Below are 21,915 nucleotides of genomic sequence, written 5' to 3'. Positions count from 1 at the left end.
TCAGCTCTCTTTTAATAAGATTCAATATTTCTTCATTGAGAGACTTTGTGAAGATATAAACCAATTGGTTACTTATATTAAAAAAATATAACACAACATCACCATTTTAGATATGATATTAAGAAATAATATTTTATATCTATATACTTACTCTTAGAATGTTAAATGAGATTCTTAGATAGATATATTACACTAGTGTTGTCACATTTGATGGGAATGTGACTTAACACTTGACCATTATCATTGAACCTTTTAATCTAAAGAATTTTAGTACAACAATAACCATGTTATTACTTAACTTTTGCTCCTTCATTATACAAGCTTGATGACGAGACTAAGATAAGTCCATTAGACTGAACTTTGAGATAGTGAAGGAAAAAAGCTATAAAAGACACCGTTAGGCACCAAGAAGCTCTAGAATGAACCGATGTCACACCAAAACCTTGAAACCAACAGCTAAGCCCTTACAAACCCTGAAATATAAACCATGTTAACATAAGATTTTTATTTTTATAAGCTCGACGATGAGACATTTTAATTGGTGGAATGCTTTTGAATGAATGACATATGTTAAACCTATGGAAATACCTTAAGGATGACCCTAAAGCCCTAGAACCCAAGAAAAACCACACTTTGGCTTAGCTAATAGACTGACCTCGCTCATGTTCAAGCTGAACCTGCACATATTTAGGCTAAGGCAAAGCGTCTCCAACTTCATGTTATGTCGTTTTAAGATAAAAACTCATTATGACGTGGCATCGTCCTAGCCCCCTAATTTCCACCCTCCTAAAATATTTTAACCACTATTTTAAACCTTAAAAACCATATACATATTCATCTCTTTCTCTTCTTTCCTCCCTAATTTTTGACACACCTACATACATACATACACAAAAAGCCCTAACCATCATACTTCTCTCTCTTCTCTTTCAACCCCCATATCCTAAACACAAAATACCCTACTCCCATATATACATCAAGATCTTTAGATAGTATTTTCTAAATCTTATACATCACCTTTCATTTAAAACCATTTTAATTTGAGTTTTCAATTAAAACCCACCATTTGTGGGTGAAAATATAATTTTATTTGAAATTTAGTGTTATTTTCTTGTGTTTAACTTTTATTCTTCATTATATTTTACTTCATTTTCATTTTCTTATAATTTAGGGTGCAAAACCCATTTGTTTTCCTCTCTATAGGTTGAACACGCGCTAGTTCAACCCCATACTCGCAGGTTCAATCCTAAACTCTTTGGATTCAAGCTATTAGCATAAAATGTGATTGATTTGCACTTTCGGGTTACTAGAAGCTTAAACTCACATGAGTTTAACCTGTACCCACACGGGTTCAACCTTAATAGTCTCATGCATTATCGTTTTTATTTTTTTCGTTGTTGTTTTGTGATTTTGGGCTTCTAAAAGCCTGAACTCGTATGGTTTTAGCCTGTACCCGTATAGGTTCAACCTTAATAGTCCCTATTTCACATCGTTTTGCTGTTTTGGTTACCATTTCGCTGACTTTGGGTTTCCAAACCCTGAACATGTATGTGGACTTCCAACCCTATTTTAATTAATGTTTGTCAATTCTTAATTAATTGCTTGCTTAATTATTTTATTTTTACTTTTTTTTCCATTTGATTTTCCTATAATTGCATGCTTTATTTATTATTTGTTACCTTTTACCTATATTCATGTGCTTTGAGGCCTTAAGGTCGTGGTTTGTAATAATTTTTTCCTAAGCATTTAATCCCTTTCTTTATTCATTTATCTTATTACTTTCTAGGCTCTCACATCACATGTGTAAAGAACTAAAATCTCTAGTATTTATCTGAGCACCTCATATGTCAACTCTAAAATAATTCAAGCTTACCAATATAAGCTTCCAGTGCTTCATTATGTGTTCACCTCAAATGCTAAAATATAATAAATTTGACGCCTAGACTCAGGTAATATAACTAGATTCTGATTTAGTCACCTTTCACATGTGAAGATATAAAATTTAAGGTAGTAAAGTACCTCCCAATTAGGACTAGCAAAGGTACTAATGTGTCTCCCATCTGGGACTAGTTAAGGTACTAAAGTATACCCTCCTTAGGCTAGATCTTGTCTTCCTCACCTCACATGCTAAAAGGATTAAAAAAAAAGGTTGATGAATAAAAAGAATATAGGATAAAATCGGTTAAGATAATATTAGTAGGCTAAGCAAAGGTTCATATACTCTAATGGAGGCTATGTGTCACAACTTAGGTGAATAAAGGTGCTTTTATAAACATTCCTTATTCATATGTAACTTTTTAAACCTAGAATGTATAATTTTAGGAGGGGGAAACAGGCCCTTCGTAAGGGATACAAAGTTGTCATTCTCATTCCAAAAGCATGTTCCAATCTTATCGGGTATGGTTTTAAGGCCTTTCATAATCCCTTAGGACCCTTAACCGAAAGACTCATTAAAAACGGGCCTAGTATGAAGGACGGTACCTTGACACAATGATGAGGTCGCTCAATAATTGGGAGGATGTGAAAAGCACACTCACAAGCCCTAGATCAAGGCCTAAAACCCTAAAAACCCTAGATTGAGCCAAATAAGACTCAAAACCCTAGAAAAACCACCTTACACCATGTGGGCTAAGGCCTATACCTCTTGGGCTAAGCCAATTCCATGTGGGCTTAGCTAAGTCCATGTAGGCTTAGTTAAGTCTGTGTGGGCTTAATATAGGCTAAGCCTTGAGCTAAGCCCATATGGAATAAGGCCAAGCCCATGTGGGCTAGGTGATCGCCTCATATCATTTAAGGCTTTAGATGGGCAATCTTCCTAGAAAGTTGAATTTAAGACACACATTCCTTTATAGAGACATGTGCCTCCATTTTACTCACTCCTAAGAACCCAAAATTAAATCCTTGACCCTTGAATAACATCAATCAATGAAAAATATTAACATAAAAAAAACCCTAAAGACCTATCATTTTCCATATACATTCATCTCTTCTACATTCTTAAAGCCTTAGCTACACTTATACACTCTTAACCACACTTGAAACCCTAGCTTTTAACACCTCCAACAACCTTTTCAATGCACTAAAAATCCTAGAGTTCTTACCTTAATCTCCATTCATACATATACAAACCTAAAGTCTTCAAAACCCAACTTATTACTCAAAAACTTATACTAGCCACTTAAAAACCCTAGAACCATATCAAGCCACCACCTTTAGATCATTCTAACAACAAAAGCCCCCTTTCACCTTATAAGTTTTCACCTTTAGCCCTTCCAAGTATAAAATCTTCACCTTTTTTTCTACCCATACAAAATACTACCCAAAACTACCACAACCTCTTTTCCCACTCATAGTTTCCATCTTACAGGTTTATTTGGTCCTTTCTAGAAGCTTTTGGAGCCTCCATTGGTGTCCTAGGAGCTCAAGCAACCAATTTTCCTCTTCAAAGTCCTCATTTCCCTTGAAAAGCTTTAAAGGTATGCCAAAAACTCTAGAGTAAACTTGCTTTGATACATATTGTCTTTGCTATGTAACCTTTTTATTGAGTTACAAAAGGATTTCCACTAAAAAGGGGGCAAAAAAAAAAAGCTTGAAAGCTTTTGTAAGCTTACCCCATATGGGCTAAGCCTTATTCCACACAAGGTAAGCCCATAGAAGCTTCAAGCTTCCATTTATGTTATTTTTGGTAGATCTAGAGTTTTAAATCTGTTTGTATGTCATATTTAATGATTATTGAGTATTTTCAACTTCTATCCAGTAGGTTTAAAGTAGATTTAATATGATTAGGTAGGTTTTTAAGTTAATTTTGAGTTAAAATATCTCTTATGCTGAATATGCTTAATTAGGCTTTAAATGTATGATTAATGAAATGATTAAGGTTTAATAGGCTTGTTAGTTTTAATTACGGTTGATATATGTTAGGTTTTAAGTTAACATGTTTAAAGTTTGCATCTTTAGAAGTTAAAGTAGTTATTTTGGTAAGTTAAGCCTATAAATATATGATTTGCATGCTAAGTAAGCTCAGGAGGTGATTAGCAATATGATTAGGGTTAATTAGATGATTTTATTTTCTATTTTTCTTTTATAGTAAGTTAGCTCTAACTATTGCATGCCAAGTTTCTACTTTTGGTATGTTTTGAGTAACTTACATGTTAATGTGCTTAATTTCATTTTTAGTGCCTTAATTGGTTTTTATGATTAATAAACTAACTTTATTCCTTCATAGTATAGGTTAGGACTATTATGCTTGACTGAATGCTCTAATGAGGATCATCCTTAGTTTAGGTTAAATGTGGATTTAATAATGTTTATGTGTTTGCATGCTTATGTTTTAAAACTTTGTAGGGTGTTAGTTAATCCTCCATATTAGTTAATCCATTTTGTAACCCCCTTAATTCCTTCTTACTCTTTCTTTAGATTGAGTTTTAATTTCATTTGGTCATGCTTAGATTTCACCTCACATGTTAAAGGTAAACTAGACTAAGGTTGATTGATCACCTCACATGTTAATTAAAACGAATCAACTTATCAATATGAGTTTCTACATTCCACTTTCACTCACCTAATTAACTTAAGGTATAATGAACTCGTCACCCACATGTCTAATAAAAACAGGTTCCTACTTAGTCACCTATGCATGTTAGATAAAATTTAGGGTACATCATACCTCCCTTAGGACTAGTGGCACCAATGTGCCTTCCATTTAGGTAGATGCATGCTAAGTTAGTAATTTTTCCGCCCACTTATGTATATTTAACAAAGATAATAAAATATCTTCATAAAAAAATAGGTAGTAACCAAGCTAGGTTAGTATGATTAGGTAAACCAAAAGCCTTAAAGTCTAGTGGAGGCCGGACTTTGTATTCAGGCGTGTTAGGGTATTTAACCCCTTCTTAGCACGTACCTAACTTTTTGAACCCAACTCTCCGATTCGGGGAGGGGGAAAGTTGGGCTCTCCGTAAAGAATTCGAGCCACCATCCTTCGCCTTTCTCAATTTGTCCCAGTTATCTTTCTTGGGTGGTGACTCCCAACCTACTCCAATTATAGTTGTCGTGATCTCTTGAGACTTTCTCCCGGATGACCCATTTCGAAACAGGCCTGGTATAAATGAGGCAACCTTTGACACAATGATGTAGTCACATACTGCTTGGGGCATGCCCTAAATTGTCAAAAAATTAGTGGTAACTTCACGAGGACATAGTGAGAAGTTCATTCGAATTGACTCCAAGGCTTTTCATTTTCTTGGTTTTATTAATTCAGCTTTGCATCATGTGCATTGAAGTTAAGACACCCTGTTTCCCACAGTAGCATTAGTATATAGGATATCCCAATTCCACTGGAATAAGAGATGTTGCATATTATTGATAATCACTACCCTTGCGCACATTGGGGGCAAAAGGCTTATCGCGTCAAGTGGCAATAACACTCAGCTTAGCTATATAAAAGGGATAAGCCTCCCCTAGTAGAAAAAGGGTTCTCTTTGATAAGGGAAACTAAGTCTGTTTATCCTAGCCAAAGCTTATATAATAACATAGCTCATTCCCTTAGGTTCCTGAATAACATATGATTGCATGCTGCCCTAGAATAGTCTTGTAAATCCTTATTATTACTTTCCTAATACATTCAGAATTGCCCTAAAGATCGTAACTCATCGACATTAGTAGAAGGTGCAATACCCACACCAATGGCAAATTACCTATAGTCAGATATTCCTTTTTAGATTCATAAACCTATTCCTTTTTAGTGTCTAATACATAAATCTAAATTACCCATAGTTAGATATTCCTCTTTATGATGAACACTTGAGACACGTAACTACTGAAAGTTGAGTGGATATCCAAACTTCCTTACAATGCGTGACTTAAGATACTAAAAGACAGAGTCTTCGATTATGGGGCCAACCTATGCCTATATTTCATCCACTAAAGAGAATCGAGTCTTGCTTCTTATGTGCGATATTTTTCTGTTAAATGTTTAAGTCCACATCTTAGAAGGCCTTGGCCCAAGAAATGTGATGTTAGGCTTTAGGCCCAAAAATATGCAGGCTTTACACTTATATTGGAAAATATCACATTATCTATTTTAATCTACTTTGAGAGCTTTTGGTATGTGCATCGAGACTATTATCCCCTGTTAATAATAAGTTCAAGCCTAAAATCCTAGAAAAGAGAGACTTACCTCGTACTGTTTGTGAGAGTAATAAGGTTAGAAGGATGGTCATATAGTATATTGTAAACTTCTTTGTGTTTACTAACCCTTTTGTATTGCATGTGCATCATGCATACCATGCATCTCATGCATTACACTAACTCTTTATTTTGAAGCCATATAAATTCTCCTTTAGGTTGGAAAAGTTAAAAGAAAGGTAGACTATAAAGGTTTTCAATTTCACCAAAGATCTGGTCCATGTTAGAATACCTTGAAAGACCAAGGCACCAATCTTTGTCACCGAAAGCAATACTTGAAATGGTTAGCGAGAGAGCTAATGAGGAGGATGTCGAGATCCTTAAGAACGATGTCATCGATAACCTGAGAGGTATGATTCAGGAGGAGCTCCAAAAACTTTTAGCTGGAATGGCTGCAAACCGAACCCCATCGGTTGCTCCAGTTGCACTAGATGCCCCTACGATAGTTAATCCCCTTACTGCTATTGACTTAGTTGTTATCACTGCTGCAACTACCACTACTACCACAACTACCAATATTGCTACCACTACTAATGCTGGAGATCCTGCTAGGAGGGGAGTGCCCCAGATCTTTTGGGGGTTTGATGAGTTTGTGCTTGACCAGACTAAGAAGGACATTGATTTTGCCACTAATGAAGTTGTCAGTGGTTTGAGCGCAAGGTTGTATAAGATGCAGGGGATGCTGAAAATTAAGGATTTGGACCTAATATATGCTGGAAACCCACCATATTCTAATGCACTTGGATACAAGCTAAACATCTACTATAAATTCCACCAAGCACTTGAACACTACACCGACAATTGCATCTGCCTGTAATACAAAATTCAAGAAATGATTGATCCTGAAAAACTAACCGACCTTGACCAGCCCAACACCAAAAGAAACCTACTAACTACAACAACACACCATCCCCAAACCATGTATCCATGATCATCCGTAACTTTAGTGAAGAGGAGGTCATGAACTCATTCTAAGACATACTCGCACTTGAACCAGAAATAGAACCAAAACACGAGCCAAAAAGCCTACAAAGAACCTTCGTCGAGTTGAGGACACCATTATTTGTGGTGTTCCATCACCTAGTAAGGAGCACGAAACTCAAGCCTCTAACACCGAGAAGTGGTCTGAACCCTCATAATGGCTAATATTGTGAGCATCTCCAAAATTTTGGGCATATGACAAATCGATGCAATCATCTAATAAAAGAAATTTAGGATCTGATAGACTATGAGGCTACCAAGTGAAGCAACTTCCTTAGGATGAGTGTGAAAATCTATTAGGGCAGTCTTCAGGCAAGTTTTACTTCAAGGTCTATTATTCAAAGCCCCCTTCGACCAACATTTAGATTGAAGACATTGTGTCGAGTGGTTGGGGATTGGATAGTGAAGAGTATATAATGGGTGACTCTTGCCTCCTAAAAGTATGGAAGGAGGGTGAAAAGAAGTCGGTCATAACCACTGATATCTAGTATAGTTCCAGGGACAAATGTGAATTCTAAGACAACGGTGCTAAGGACATTTAGACAAACACTGATTCTGATAAAAAAGCTGAGTTAGAGGCTAAGGGTAATAACAAGAGGGCGCAAGAACTAAAGCAGGTCGAGTAAGGGCTAGAAAAAGAGGATAATGGCCTATTAGAAGAGCTGAAGAAGAATAAGAAGATGGCTGATGATGCGCACTATCCACACACGACAAAGTGCACCGATCGTAGCAAGTCATAAAATAATGAGTACAAGTATCGTTCCACTGGGGACTTAATTTTATGAATACTATTTTCAGACTTTGACTAATGTTTAACAAACAGAATATTGTTGATTTGTTGTAAGTAAAGAGTAAAATAAATTGAAAATAATAATAAAACTTATTAATAAGATTTATCGAAGAAAGAGTTTATTCAGGTGTTGAATCCCTCTAACAAGTTAAACACTTTATGAATCAAATAGCAATTAAATCAAACCTAGAAGATGAATTGGCATTCTGCAATGTTAGGTAAAAATCTTTCTCAAGTGATTAAATCTCTAATTCCTAAGAGGAGGGAAATAAACTTCTTCTCAAACCCACTCAATTAGGTCATGCATTAAGCTTAAGGAACTTATATACCAAATAATCTTGTAGATCTATCTCTAGTATCCCAATAAATTCTCAATCCCTAAGAGTGATCAATTTATAAATAGTTAACTCTAATCAATTCATAAAAATAATATCCAATCAATATGTCGACTTATCAATTGAAATAAGTAATTAAGCAATTAAAGGAATAAGACAACTCAAAGGAAAGATCTAATTGCACAAAACTTGAATCAATTTATTGAAAACAAGTTAGGGTTCATCAACACCCAAATAGCAAAAGGATTAGTTACTTTATATTGCAAATAAGAAAGAAGAAATAGGAAAAGAAAATCTCGAACTATTCATAGATGAAAAGCAAGGGAAACCCTCTAACTTAAATCTTCAAATCTTCAAAAGAAAGATGGAATTGATGTTCCTTGAATAATCTTGAAACAAACCCTAGAAATAGAGAGAATTTTGAATTGCTAAAGCCTTCTCTCTCTCTAAAAGCAATATAAAAGTTAGAATCCCTTAAAAAAACCCCAAACCTTTAAATAGTAAAAATGAAACACATGACACGGGGACCATAGGGTGGTGTGGCATCAATCAACTTTCACAATGCAGAATGAGAATCAAGTTACACGGCTAAGTCATATGGGGGTGTAAGCTCCCCATGTGGATGCTTTTAGCTTCGGTCCCTTTTAGTCCATGTACACGGGAAGGCACATGATGGTGCAAGCTTCCTATATGGAGGCATCTTTACTTCGGCCAACTTTGACAACTTACACAGTAAGGCACGTGGCAGTATGCTCCCTGTGCTAGACAATTGAGTTTCTGCCTCTTTATCAACGCTATTCCAAATTATGATACGGGGGTGTAGCATCCCGTGTCATGCCGATGTCGACACTAAACTTTGACAAATATACTTTTCCCATGATTATTGCATTGTGATGTGTAGGGTCGAGTAAAATATGTAGTTTGGTAGCCTGATTTGTTTGCCATAGATGAACCAAGAAAGAGGGTTGAATTGCTGAAGTAGAAAAAATGGTAAATTAAAATTTAAATGGAAAGGTTAAGGATGGGGAAGAAAAGCAATCACACAAGGTTTATAGTGATTCAAGCGTTAACAAATCCTACGTCCACTCTCCAATCTCCAATTGGGTATTCCACTACTCACTTTCATAAATATAGTGGAGTTTTCCCAAGCTCACTTCAAACTTATTGTTTTGGCTCACACCAAACCTTACAACTTGAATTTCATGGCTAACACACAACCCTTACAAAAGTTTTTCCTAGATTAATTGATATGGAACCTCCATGAATAAGCTTGAGAACCCCTTTTGAATTGCGGACCCCAACATATTAACATGAACACTCTAAGAACCAATTTATTTCAACCCCTAAGAAAGGTTAGAAAATAGATTACTTAGAAAGATGATCAAGAATTAGAACCTAAGAAAAACTAAGTTCCTTAAACCCCAACTCCAAGTACGCTACAAGGATATATCAACTCCTTGATAAGTAAGATTTGCATTCAAACAAGAACATAAAGACAAAGCAAACAAGCTTTAAGGTAAAAATACCAATTATCATTCAACTTCAACTTAATTAATTACATCAAAATCTGTACTAGCCTTATATAGGCCTTAGAAAATTCTAAATCTTAACTAATAAGGATTTACATTTCATCTAAGATAAATATAAATTTTCTAACTAAAAGAGATAACTTAAATAAAGTCCCAATTAGATTAAAATACATGTGTGGCCACCCATAATAAGCCCTAAAACCCTAATTTACATAAGCCATATAGATGGGCCTTATAACATAAGCCAAGTTAGGCTCAAATTCTTCATATGCTCTAATTCAGCTTCTTTCGTCTCTTTAAGCGTAATTAGATTCATTCAAGCCCAATAAACTAAATAGATTAATGAGTCTTGAACTTAAATCGAATTCTTCAAGCCTTGATGTGTCCTTAGCCCAAATGTCTTGGATAAGCTCATTGACTTGTAATTTAAATCAGACTAGGACTCCTAGTTGAATTAGGATTCCTTTTGTTGCTTGAACTCCTAATATCATCAAGACTCCTTGCTAGATTAAGATTTCTAGTGGAGTCAAGACTCTTGGGTTGGATTAGGATTCCTTGAGCTAGTAGGATTTGCATTATCAAGACTCCTTGTTGGAGTAGGATTCGTTGTGCTAGTTTGGTTTGTGTCACTAACTCTCAAATCCAACCCAAGTTTTTTCATTAATACTCACAAGAGTAATAAAAGCTTTTACAATAACAAAACATGCTTAATTAATAAGAGATTGATTGTAAGAAGTGTAGGATGAAACACAATAAATGTTGGTTCAAAGAGATTGTTGATCAACCATTAAAGAGCCATTTGAGATGATATTTATACTCTAAAATCCTTTCTATTCGCTTTAAGGCAGTGTATTAAATGCAATATCAGAATGCAATCGCGATTCTTGAAATATCCCCAATGGGCAAATGGTGATTCAACGCTTCAAAAGTATCTGTTGGTGGTTTGCAACAATCTTGAAGCAACATGAATATCGCGGTCGCATTTCTGCATATAGCGATTGCAATTTTGCTCAATGCACCTGTAGAACCTACTGACATAAAACTATCACTTTATGCAGTCGCACTTCTTGAAGGTATGGTCTGATTCTTGCTAAGATAACCTTCCTTGATAGGCTTTGAATTTTGCGATCGCGATCTTTAAGAAAATTGAATTTTCTAAGGAGAATCAGCACTTGATAACTCATTAGTACAACACTCAATTTAAGAATCAAGATCAAAATTAGAGACTTTAATCTAATGATAAAAGCATCTCAACTAAGAGTTTCCTCCTTTTGATTTTGACAAACAAATTGAGTTATAAGATAAAAATGAAATAAAATAAATCATGCAAATTCAATATTATAAAAGAAGTAATTGATATACCTCCCCTATAGTCCTTTTCTAACCTATTAACTTATGATTAATGATGTTCCCCCTTAATCCTTGCAACTTTATAACATTTCTTCCCCTAATATCTCTTCATATATGACTCTTTTTTTTTTTATAATATCTTATTATGTACTCAATATACATATTTCTCTCCATTGGTCAAGATAAAAAAGAAGGAAAGAAGTAATGACAAGAAAATAGAGAAAAATAAATGGTATAGACATGTCATAATAATAGAGATAGGAGAGAAACAGGGGAAGGAGATAAGTAAACAATTAAAGAAGTATTGCATTAATTATAAAGAAAGTATAAGAAATGTAGGATGCAATAATCACAAATCCCATAAAAGAAATAAAGAAACTATAAATTAAAGTAAGACAAACATGTAATGCATGAAGAAATGATGATGAATGACACTAAAGATCCTTAGATAGACTAGATTCTTCATCTTTTTTATTTTCTTCTTCACTACTCTCATCCTCAAATAGCCTAAAAATTCAGATGACAAAGAGGAATGCCATGATGTTTTTGCATCTCAATGAGATCCTCATGAACATGCTTGAGAAACCTATAAAATTTATCAATCTTCTTGGCTTGCTTGGATATGAGTCCCTTAAGGTGACATGTCCTTGAGGGACACTCGTCTTTTGTTCTGCCCTTGCCTCCTCACTAGGAGTTCCTCTACCTCTTCTTCTTCTTGACCTTCAATCTTTAATTTTGCCTTTATTTTTAACCCTTGTTTGCTTCATGGTGAAGATAACACTAACTCCCAAGATAGTCTCATATGAATTATCTCCTACTTTCTTAACAACTTTGGAGTGAAGAAAATATTGGAAAGTGACATAATTGATTCGCATATTTGTTTATAATATTATTTATAGCTTTCTTAATCGCACAATTGTACATTAACATATGTCTTAAAGTATTCAAAATCTGATAATCAGAGAAACCATCTATATTCATTATCTTAATCTGTTTCCATCTCATTCAACAAATATTTTGATTGGATTTCTTTCTAACCTTATATTTATTGGTGAAGGTCTTATATTATAATTTTCTATTAGGTAAGTTGGTATAGGTCTAAAATTTTTATTTCTAAATTTTTTATTATTTCATGGATTTGATATTTTATTTAATTAAGTTGCTTATCTAAAATATTTCCTAATTCTTCTAATTGAGGTTCATCCAATTCTTTTAGTTGATTAATATCATATATTTACTTAGAGAGAATACTAACTTGAGGTGCTTTTTTTTAATTTATTTATTTAGCTATTTAACTCGTTAATTCTCTAATAAATTCATCTATATATTTTTCTGGTTTAAAAATGATGGTTCTTCCCTTGGTATGTACATGATTAGTTTATTTATTTTTGAATTTATTTCTATTCCATTTGCTTGTCTTTCTATAGTTTGCAAGTATAGATTAGTATAGTTATTTTATTATATTAGAGTGCCTACAGATCCTAAAATAATAGGTTTATCATGTGTACTTAATGGTCTAGTTTTAAATGATACTGCTTTGGATTTTTCACTAATTTGTATTGTATTTTTGGAGAATGTATAGATTATTCTATGCCAATTTCTACATATATTTAAGAATCAAAACTAATATTTATCTTTAAAGTGTTTAACTCTCTATAATACTTTTATTAAAGATATCATAGAAATTTTTTCTTAGAGTAAAACTCAGTATTAAAGCCTATTTTATTTATTTTAAATATTTTTCTAAGATATTTTTTTGTATTCTACATATGAAAATGTAAGTTCATCATTCTAGAACTTTTTATTTGGTATAGAAGTCTCTAATCTATAATGTGGATGGCTTATTTGTCTATTAAATTGTCTGATTCCATCAAAAAAAAATATTCCTAGAAAATTCCTCATTTTCACTTTGTGGCGTGGAAGAGCAAGACGCCCTTTCAAGTGTTATTGTATTATAAGTAATAATTGGATGATCTTTTTTTACTTACTCATTCAGAAATATTAATTTTCGTAAATCTTTCTGATGTAAATCATACATCCATTTCTCTATCTAAATATTCTATTATCATATCTAGTTCTTTATTTTATATTAATTTTGAATATGTCTCATTATGCAAAATTTATTTATCCAAAAATACCACTTCATTCCATTTTATATGACGTGGGATAGCTCTGATACCATTTAAGGTTTACTATTTATTTTATCTTTAATATTTAAGGTTAATTATTCATTTTATCTCTATAATTTTTTAATATCGATAATTTAATATAAAAATATTCAATTAAAACTTATTTTGACAACAGGATTATAATCAATTCAGATGATTAACTTAATTATTATCAGAAAATCCAGAATATACACATTAGTATACATATTTATAATAAGCAGTATAATAATAAACTTAAATACTCAATTAAAAGAAGATATAAAACTATAAAAAAAAAAAACAAATTAAAGTTATCAAATTAATTTAACAAGACAACTTTGATAAGATATAAACAAGAAACATATAAAAACTTACCACACTTTACATATTAAAAGTGTACTTACATAACTGATAATCTATAATTGTTGATACAAAAAATTAATAAACACACGGCTTAAGAGTACACCAAAGATTTTTCTAAGTATGTAGAGAAGAGTAGAGTTGTAGAGTGTTTTCTACAAAAGTTTTCTAAAAGTTCTACTTTTCATACCAGAAGGACCTCTACTTATACTTTGCACTTGCTATTGTTGTATTTTCTTTGTCTTCACCTCTTTCGAGACTTCTCTGTCTTTCATATATTTTCACATGGTTGTTGAATTCTTTTAATGAGAATTTTATATTATATTTAAATAATTTTGTACCTACTAAATAAGTAAAACTATACTTGCTCAGTATTTGTATATATGTTAGCACACATGCCTTCATTTCCTTGTACTAAATCTTAGGATGGCACTGAAAATTATTTTCAGTTGAATTATCATGATCAAGAACAGCTAATTTTTTTTTTTCAATTCCTTGAATATAACGTTAGTCTTTTATAAATTAATTAAGAACTTATAAATTCTGATGGTATAATGGGAAGGTAGATACACCAAGTGATGATGTTGCATTATTTAATAAAATGGTGGGGGGTATTCATATTAATATGAAATTTGGACATCTCAAATTTGTCCACCATTTTATTGTTATGATTCTTTCTAAATATGAAATATAATAAAAATCATAATTTTTTTTTTGTCTTCCGAATTAATTTGAATCAATTTGGCATTATTCTAAAAGCTCTTGGCTATATGTATATTTATCATTTTGACAACATAACACATAATCTCATGCTTCTATATATTCATGATAACTATATATTTTAAGATATTTATTTATATTTTAAAAAGTTTTAAATTTGTGCGGGTCCATACTCAAATCTCTATAAGATAAAATATTTAATACAATTAATTTAGAAAATTCTAATATAAAATTCTAAAATTTCTAAAATTATACACTATAAATATGAAGTCTGAATCTATAAGTTTAACTTTGTAATATATATATATTTTTCCAATAAGTCTTTTATAGAATGCATGTGATTTATAAGGTATTCTCTTGCTATTTAAGTAAGATCTTTAGCTAAGTCTTTATTTTTTTATTATTACTGTGCTCTTACTAGATAATTCTACAGATAAATTTTTTTTAATAGTTAAAATAAAAAAAATATCTATAAAATCGTGCGAGATGTGAGATAATATATAGCATCATAATGATAATGCTGAGGGTATATGATGTTATATTGTAAGGTGACCGCTGAGAAACTGATGATGGTGCAATTAATCTTGGACATTATATATATAGAGGGAGGAAGGTGCAAAAGGGCAAACCTCAAGGGTGGGAAAAGAAATCTAGCCTTGAACATCTGAAAAAAAAAAATCTAAAGATGTTGCCTTGGCAATTCACGATGATAAGGCCAGGCTTGGAACCATTCAGATGAGATGATACAGTAGATGTAATTTTCGAGAAAGACGGCAAACACACCCAGTTTGGAATAGTTACAGCATTATTCTGTTTCCTATGTCACAACTCAATTGCAATTTGGATAATTTATAATCTTGAATTATCTTTCTTGCACTTACAAGTACACCAGATTGTCTACTTCCACTGAGATGCTTAAACCTAATGTTGTTTATTGTCATAAAAATCATTAAATTTTAATCTAGGATAAATAAGAATCACCTTAACCTTTTTCTCATTCAAGAGAAGAGAATTAGTATTATAGAAATGAGCTGCATTGAAGACCACTTGATCATCAAAGTACTCGCAGGGCAGCACTGAAGAGCACATGATAATCAAAGAGTGCAGCAGGGATAATTTAAGTCCAAGACCAACTGAAACTTACACGAGGAACTAGATGAATGTTGGACAACCCTTCGATCTCTGTCCTTTTGGTTCGAATACTCAAAGATTGTCTTATTAATGTTTTTGCCTGTCAAAGAGAAGCAGACCTCAGAAGCTCATCGATTATATAATGTCTATTGCAGTAATTGCAATAAAATTCATACACTGCAAAGTAACATTACAGCTTAACTAGCTTTATAAATTTATCTTTCGGCGAGGACCGATACAGAATCAATTAAACAGATATGAAAAAGATGTGGGAACCCATATACTAGAAGGAATGTAACCATGTTGTGAAGGAGGCAAGTGAAATTTGAAGTGCAATGCATATATCCAATGACACTCAAAGGTATCACTTGATATCAAAGCAATAATCCTCTGCCCTTGCTATAAATACTTCTGGAAGCCAAAATAGTTTTACTTTTTAAAGAAAAAATTTTATAAGGAAATAAAGACAGCTTCAGTAATAAGAATAGAACTCCTATTACCCTTACAGCAGTGCTCCCCTTTAACAAAAACCAAGCTGCCGAATCACAAAAGTTGAACTGAACATTGCTTTAGAACCCATTTTCATGCCAAGGTGGAAAACAGAAAAAGCTATCTAAACTATACAGAGATAAAAATAATAAAATTAAATAAAAACCTTGAATGCCTCTTTAAGATATCTCTTTATACCCAGAACACATTATTTCCAAATATTGTTCTATGTTTCCTTGTTTTCAAATCCAGGAACTTCACCACGGAAAAACCCATCTGAAAAATAAAAAATTCAAAAGCTAGAAAAAAGGAGATTGATTTAACAAAAGCTTGCCCCGTGTTCTTCAAAAGGTTAATCTAATAAGTGACATTTGCTGGTCTGTAATTCATAATTATACAGATTGAACTTTCAAATACATATATTCAATTTTGGAGTCCTATTGTATAAACAACCCTTTTTCTATTACAACTTTCTTTCTTCTGTCTTTCGCTCTTCTCCCTCATATCAATTTTGTAATAAAAATTTAACAAAATGTAACAGATCTCTTTTCTTTTTTTCTTTTAATTCAGGTTAGATATAAATATGTTTTTAAGTTAACTTTCTGACTAATCTTAAGACTATAAATTAAAAAATATAATTATTATAAGCCAACACAATGCTACACAACTTTTAGAAAAGAACCCATTCTGTCCTCTATGGCAATCGCAATGACAATGACTGTCTCTCCCTCATCAACATCAAACCATCTATTTACAACCATATCCTCAACCTCCAAGAGTTGAAACCCCAGAAGCCATGCAACCCAAAGCCAAAAGAACCATTTAAGAAAGAGGATAAAACAAAGACACAGTTATAAAATAGAAGATGCAAACTTTTTGGCCAGCAGAAAGAGTGAGGCTGTGACAGAGTGGCATCAAATCCTATTAAAGTTGGTGCAAATTTTTAAGTTTCAGTGGAAGAGTGAGGGGAAGAAGGGAAACAAAAGTCATCATGGAAATTTAATGCTCTTTCATTTTCAAGTTTCTATTGGTTTTCAGAAAGATTTGAATTTCTTTTAAACAGCTTATTAAATAGAGAAAAGAATGTTGCAGAGATAACTCATGCATCCTAAGCATTTACCATCCTAAGAAGGCTGGCTCATTAATTAAAGGATCAGTATTGAGATCATGGGTAAAAATCAACAATGACTCTGAAGTTAATCCTGAAACCTGTTCCTGCATGATCTTGCACCAAACAGCAAATTTGTCGTAATTCAGAAACTAAATCATATATTCTTTTATAACTTTACTCCGCCTAAATATTCCATGGGTCAGCCCTGTCAATTGCATGGGCATCTGAATGTTCTGTAAATTCCATACCACATCCTAAGACCTTTCACACTGATGCAAAGATCCACATGACATAGGAATGAGAAAAGAACAGTTAAGAGGAATAAGGTTCATTATTTATGCAACAAAAACACAAGGGAAAAGTCAGATATAAATTGAAATGAACTTTCACAAAGACCTTTGATATTGATCACAACAACAAAAACACAAAGTAATAATTGAATAAAGAAGGCAAACCTTGGCGAAGACAAACAAGTCGAAACATTTGAGAAGCTGGCAAAAACATTTGAGTAGGACTTGGTCAAGTATGAAAAGTTGGCAATTGGAGGTAGAGCAGGCACCCGTTCACCTTTCTTCAAAAGCTCTTGCAAGTTCAGTTTCTGCAAGGTCAAGACAGCTCTAGATTCCTTCCAAATGAAGGCAAGAAGACCATTTTGAATTATGAAGAGGGAACCAGGCTTTGAGCCGGGATATCTGAAACCATATCCATTTGCAATACCCTCACCTATAAATGCCTGTGTTACACTCACAGGATTGGAATTTGCATCTACATCCCACGGAAATGGATCCTGTGAAGGCTCATCAATATTCACTATAAACATTGCTGAGCCATTTGGATGCAGAACATAATGTGTGCCTTCCAATATTTTGGTAGCAATTAGTTGCCTTTGCCCCCCAGATTCCTCATAAGATATCAAGAGAAAGAAGAGAGCCTTTCCAGGCTTATCCTCTGTAGGCTTCCCAGGAGGCCAACCAAAAGTCCCGCCCCATAAACCAGCAAACTCTTGGTCGGCTCTTGGAACCCGTAAGGGTAACTTGTATAGAGCAAATCGACTATCATGCATATTTGGCCATGCTCGATAAGAAGATAACCTAGTAGTGGAGGCATGTAGCGTCAGTCCTATTGTATCACTTGATCTCAAAAATTCACGAAGTTGTGCATGCTTATTCTCACTGCTTGAACTATTCTTCGAAATTATGCGGCTGCCATTTATAGAGGGAGACTTCCCCAAGATTTGTTTAAGGCTAGACCTAAAATACCCACTAAGAGTCTTCTTCATGATGACTTTTGCTTCACTATCCCCATTCAGAGAACTATAATATCCACTTGAGTGATCAAGGCTCCTTTTAGTCTCGCTCAATTGCAGTTTAGTAGAATCAGAAGGCAATTCAGGAGCTTCCTTCCAGTCAAAGTGACTTTGCCCAAGATTATACATTTGCAGAAGGAGGGTTCTCCTTTCAAATAAGAGCGAGATGTCTTTTTGGGAGTTGTTATCATCACAAAACCCAGGAAATAGCGGCCCATTTGCTGAATCAGGTACACTTTGATGAATATGACCTGTTACAACCTCAATCAACTTTCTTCTGTCACTAAAAGCCAAGCGGCTAAAAGGCACCTTAGAATCACACTGTCCAAGCATACTCTGCGACCTTGACAATCCAATATTTGACCTGGAAATCTTTCTTGATTGCTCCTTATCTGAATTATAAGCCAAGCTTTTACTATGCAATAATAATTTGCCACTCTTTTGTTGCCCAGCTTCAACCTCAAGCAACAGTATATTGCAGTTTTCCTCAACACCCTTGACTGAACCAGGATAAATATAGTCATTTCCTTTTTCTCTCCCATGTAAAAGAAATAAAACAGAACCATCATGATCTCCTAAAATTTCAAATACAGGCGCCCATAGTATAGGGCCATCCTCAATTCCTAAAGGGCCAAGCTCTTGTGGTATTATTCGACATCCAACAACAGATACAAAACCAGGCAATACATATACAACATTACCCAGCTCAGGGTTTTGATGAACCCAAATTCCCATCAATGGTTTAACGCTAACAAGGAAGCGACAAAGCGCCTTGTATGATGAGACACCCTTTCGCCACTCAATGAGGTCCCGATGAGGAACGATGCCTACCATGTCACATTGGGTTAGCCAAACTTTTTCCGAGGCAACAAGGACACATAAACTCCGACAACAAAGGCTGAGATTGCATATGTCCCTCGGCGAGAGTGCCCGAGATACAATGGCAAACACATCATCAGGCAGAGCTAGAAGCAAGCTCGAACCGCAGAACTCAGACATCTGACCAATTCTAAATGATTGTTTACAGCTTTATCAAGCAATACTGAACTGAATTATGAAAAATGAAATAATTATCTAATTATATCTAATAAAAAGCAAAAGGATCCAATAACCTAAAGAATCTCACTTTCTAAAAAGAAAACATATTAAGAGCAAATGAAACAGATTAAGACCTGGAATCAGAATGACTCAGTTGTTTAATACGCTCATAAAAATAGAGGGCAAAAATAAAAATAGAGGGCAAAAATAAAAATAGACAAAAACCAGCAAAATGAACAGGGCCTATTTCAGTTTATTCGAAACTGGAACAACACTTGCCTCGGATTCACAAGAACTGAACTGGGTTTGTTCTAGATTCTCCACAAATGAACTAGAGTTCTTTCAGATTATTCGGCTTTTTTCACATTAAACAAGAGAGAAAGAACAAAGACAGGGAGATGGATTGTATGGGAATTGAAAAGAATCTAAAATTGAGTGATGTCAAGTCTGATACATCACCACTGTATTGAAGTCCACCCTGTGCTTTAATTTCTCTCAAGGATGAGAAAAATTTATGAATTTGGAAATTAGGCTTTAGTTTTGTTTTTGGTCCCTCCTCCTCTGATTTACTCGCTAGCCATTGGCCAGGCAGCCAACCAATTTTGAACCATTACTCTCAAACTAGAAAACCAAGACCCAAAAAGTAGAAACACTCCCAATATTATTCTCACCGCATTATTAGAGTCCAACGATTCTTTTTGCTTTTTGAAAAAATAAAAAACTCCAATCATAGGCCTTACCTTGCACATGTTAAGTGGACCATCCTGCATGATAATAACAATTCATTATTAGTTTCTTTTAGAGAATAATTTAGGAATAAAGTAAAAAGACTACCATTTTGATTCCACACATTTATAAAAATAAATCTGTGATTTTTAATTTATAATAAAAGATTATCCTATAACTTATTCCGATAATAGATTAATATCCAACATACTACTATCGTTTATTGATTTTAATGTGATTTTATATATTTATATTTTTATATCCTATGATTTTCTTTTATGCACTTTTACACCTTTTGTATTATTTTTAAGTACTTTATTCTAAATTATATTAATATAATAAATATTTCATAAAGTATTTTTTAAATTAGATTTGATTTTAATATAATAATTATTTTTATGTAATTTGATAATTAATTAATTGATTTACACTTAAAATAAATAGTAACAATATATACTTTTATAATTTATAGTTAAATTAAAAAATAAATTTTAAATTTCTTTTAAGTATATAACCATGCAATATTATTATAAAAGTATTTATTATTTAATTATTTATTTTATTAGAATCAATCAAAATTACTAATTTTATAAGTTGATTGAGATATATAAGAGATAATAAAATAAAATATACTGTATAAAAATATTATAAAAAAATACTGCAGGATATAAAGATTACAAAAATAAGAAACTATGTCAAAGCCAATAAATGTTGTTAGCATGTTGTTTGACCTATAAATAATTTTTAGACTCAAAGAAGTAAATTGAAAGTCTATGGTTGTAAGCCCATAATAATTAATTAGTTAGTTAGTAACTGAGAGTGACGATTTAAAAATTCACACATGTGAAGAAAGTGGTGGAAAGAATAGTATAGCAGCTATATTTACTTTCCAAGTAAAATGAGATAATAGGGCTCTACAGCACAAAAGACGACAATATATCACCAAGTAAAGTAAAACTTGGGGATCCTATAAAAGAGAGAAGCAAACTAAAGAGAGAGGATCCCAGCATCGATCGAATAACAACTACACTATAATATAAAATACTCAAGCACAAATTCTCTATACAGATTTTAGTTTCCAGCAAATTCTAATCATTTTTTTGTATTTATGTATTACAAAACACCAGTTATTTATGTAAGTTTCCAGCAAAGTAAATACAAGTTCTTCAGCTTATTTATTTGCAAACATTTACTGTTATTCATTATTTAATTCTTGTGGTGTCGCTTGAGGATCTAAGCAAACTATTAAGGGGACTTAGGAATTCATAAAAAAATCTGATTAGAAAGTCAATTCAAGGCATACTAATTACAACAGTTTGTGTACTAACACACTTGGCACACTCGACATTTCAGTTTTTCTCCAAATATATTTTTGGCACGCTCAATGAGACCAGTTCTCATGGTACCCAAAACAAGAAGTATTACTAGAAAAGACATTATGGGATTTTAAGACACTAGAGTCATTGTTGATGAAGCAGGATAAGAAGATTTTTGTTCCTCAGATTGTGAAACAAATTGAAAAGAACATGGCGCCTCAAGATGTTTAGCCACATAAGGTTTTGATACCTCTAACAAGAAATGTTATTGTTGGGGGTAGAAGGATGTTTTACCTTTGGTCTAGATTTCTGATACTAACCCTATAATTGATGCTTTCAGGATGCAAGTGGAAGTTGCTCATAAGTTAATGGAAGAGGCTCACAATAATCTCATGGACAG

At 33.1% G+C, this 21,915-nt stretch overlaps 1 protein-coding gene across 2 annotated transcripts; it reads right to left on the bottom strand.

Annotated features, from left to right (window-relative positions):
* Positions 1–15,063: 15,063 nt before the first annotated feature.
* On the bottom strand, positions 15,064–20,158 carry LOC8270271 (F-box protein At5g39450). Of its 2 annotated transcripts, XM_025156863.2 has the most exons (3): positions 19,753–20,158; positions 17,585–19,482; positions 15,064–15,629 (listed from the first exon to the last, which is right to left on the bottom strand). In XM_025156863.2, exons 2-3 carry the CDS (start codon positions 19,432–19,434, stop codon positions 15,617–15,619), a joined length of 1,863 nt encoding a protein of 620 aa, XP_025012631.2. In that variant the 5' UTR covers positions 19,435–19,482; positions 19,753–20,158; the 3' UTR covers positions 15,064–15,616. The 2 variants fall into 2 exon arrangements, with proteins under 2 accessions (XP_025012631.2, XP_015573002.2); XM_015717516.3 differs by having other exon boundaries at positions 17,585–20,158.
* Between the last annotated feature and the right edge of the window lie 1,757 nt (positions 20,159–21,915).

Source organism: Ricinus communis, chromosome 7, assembly GCF_019578655.1.
Source record: "Ricinus communis isolate WT05 ecotype wild-type chromosome 7, ASM1957865v1, whole genome shotgun sequence".
Lineage (NCBI taxonomy): Eukaryota > Viridiplantae > Streptophyta > Magnoliopsida > Malpighiales > Euphorbiaceae > Ricinus > Ricinus communis.
Note: the sequence above shows the minus strand (reverse complement) of the source record. Positions and strands in the feature narration are given on the sequence as shown.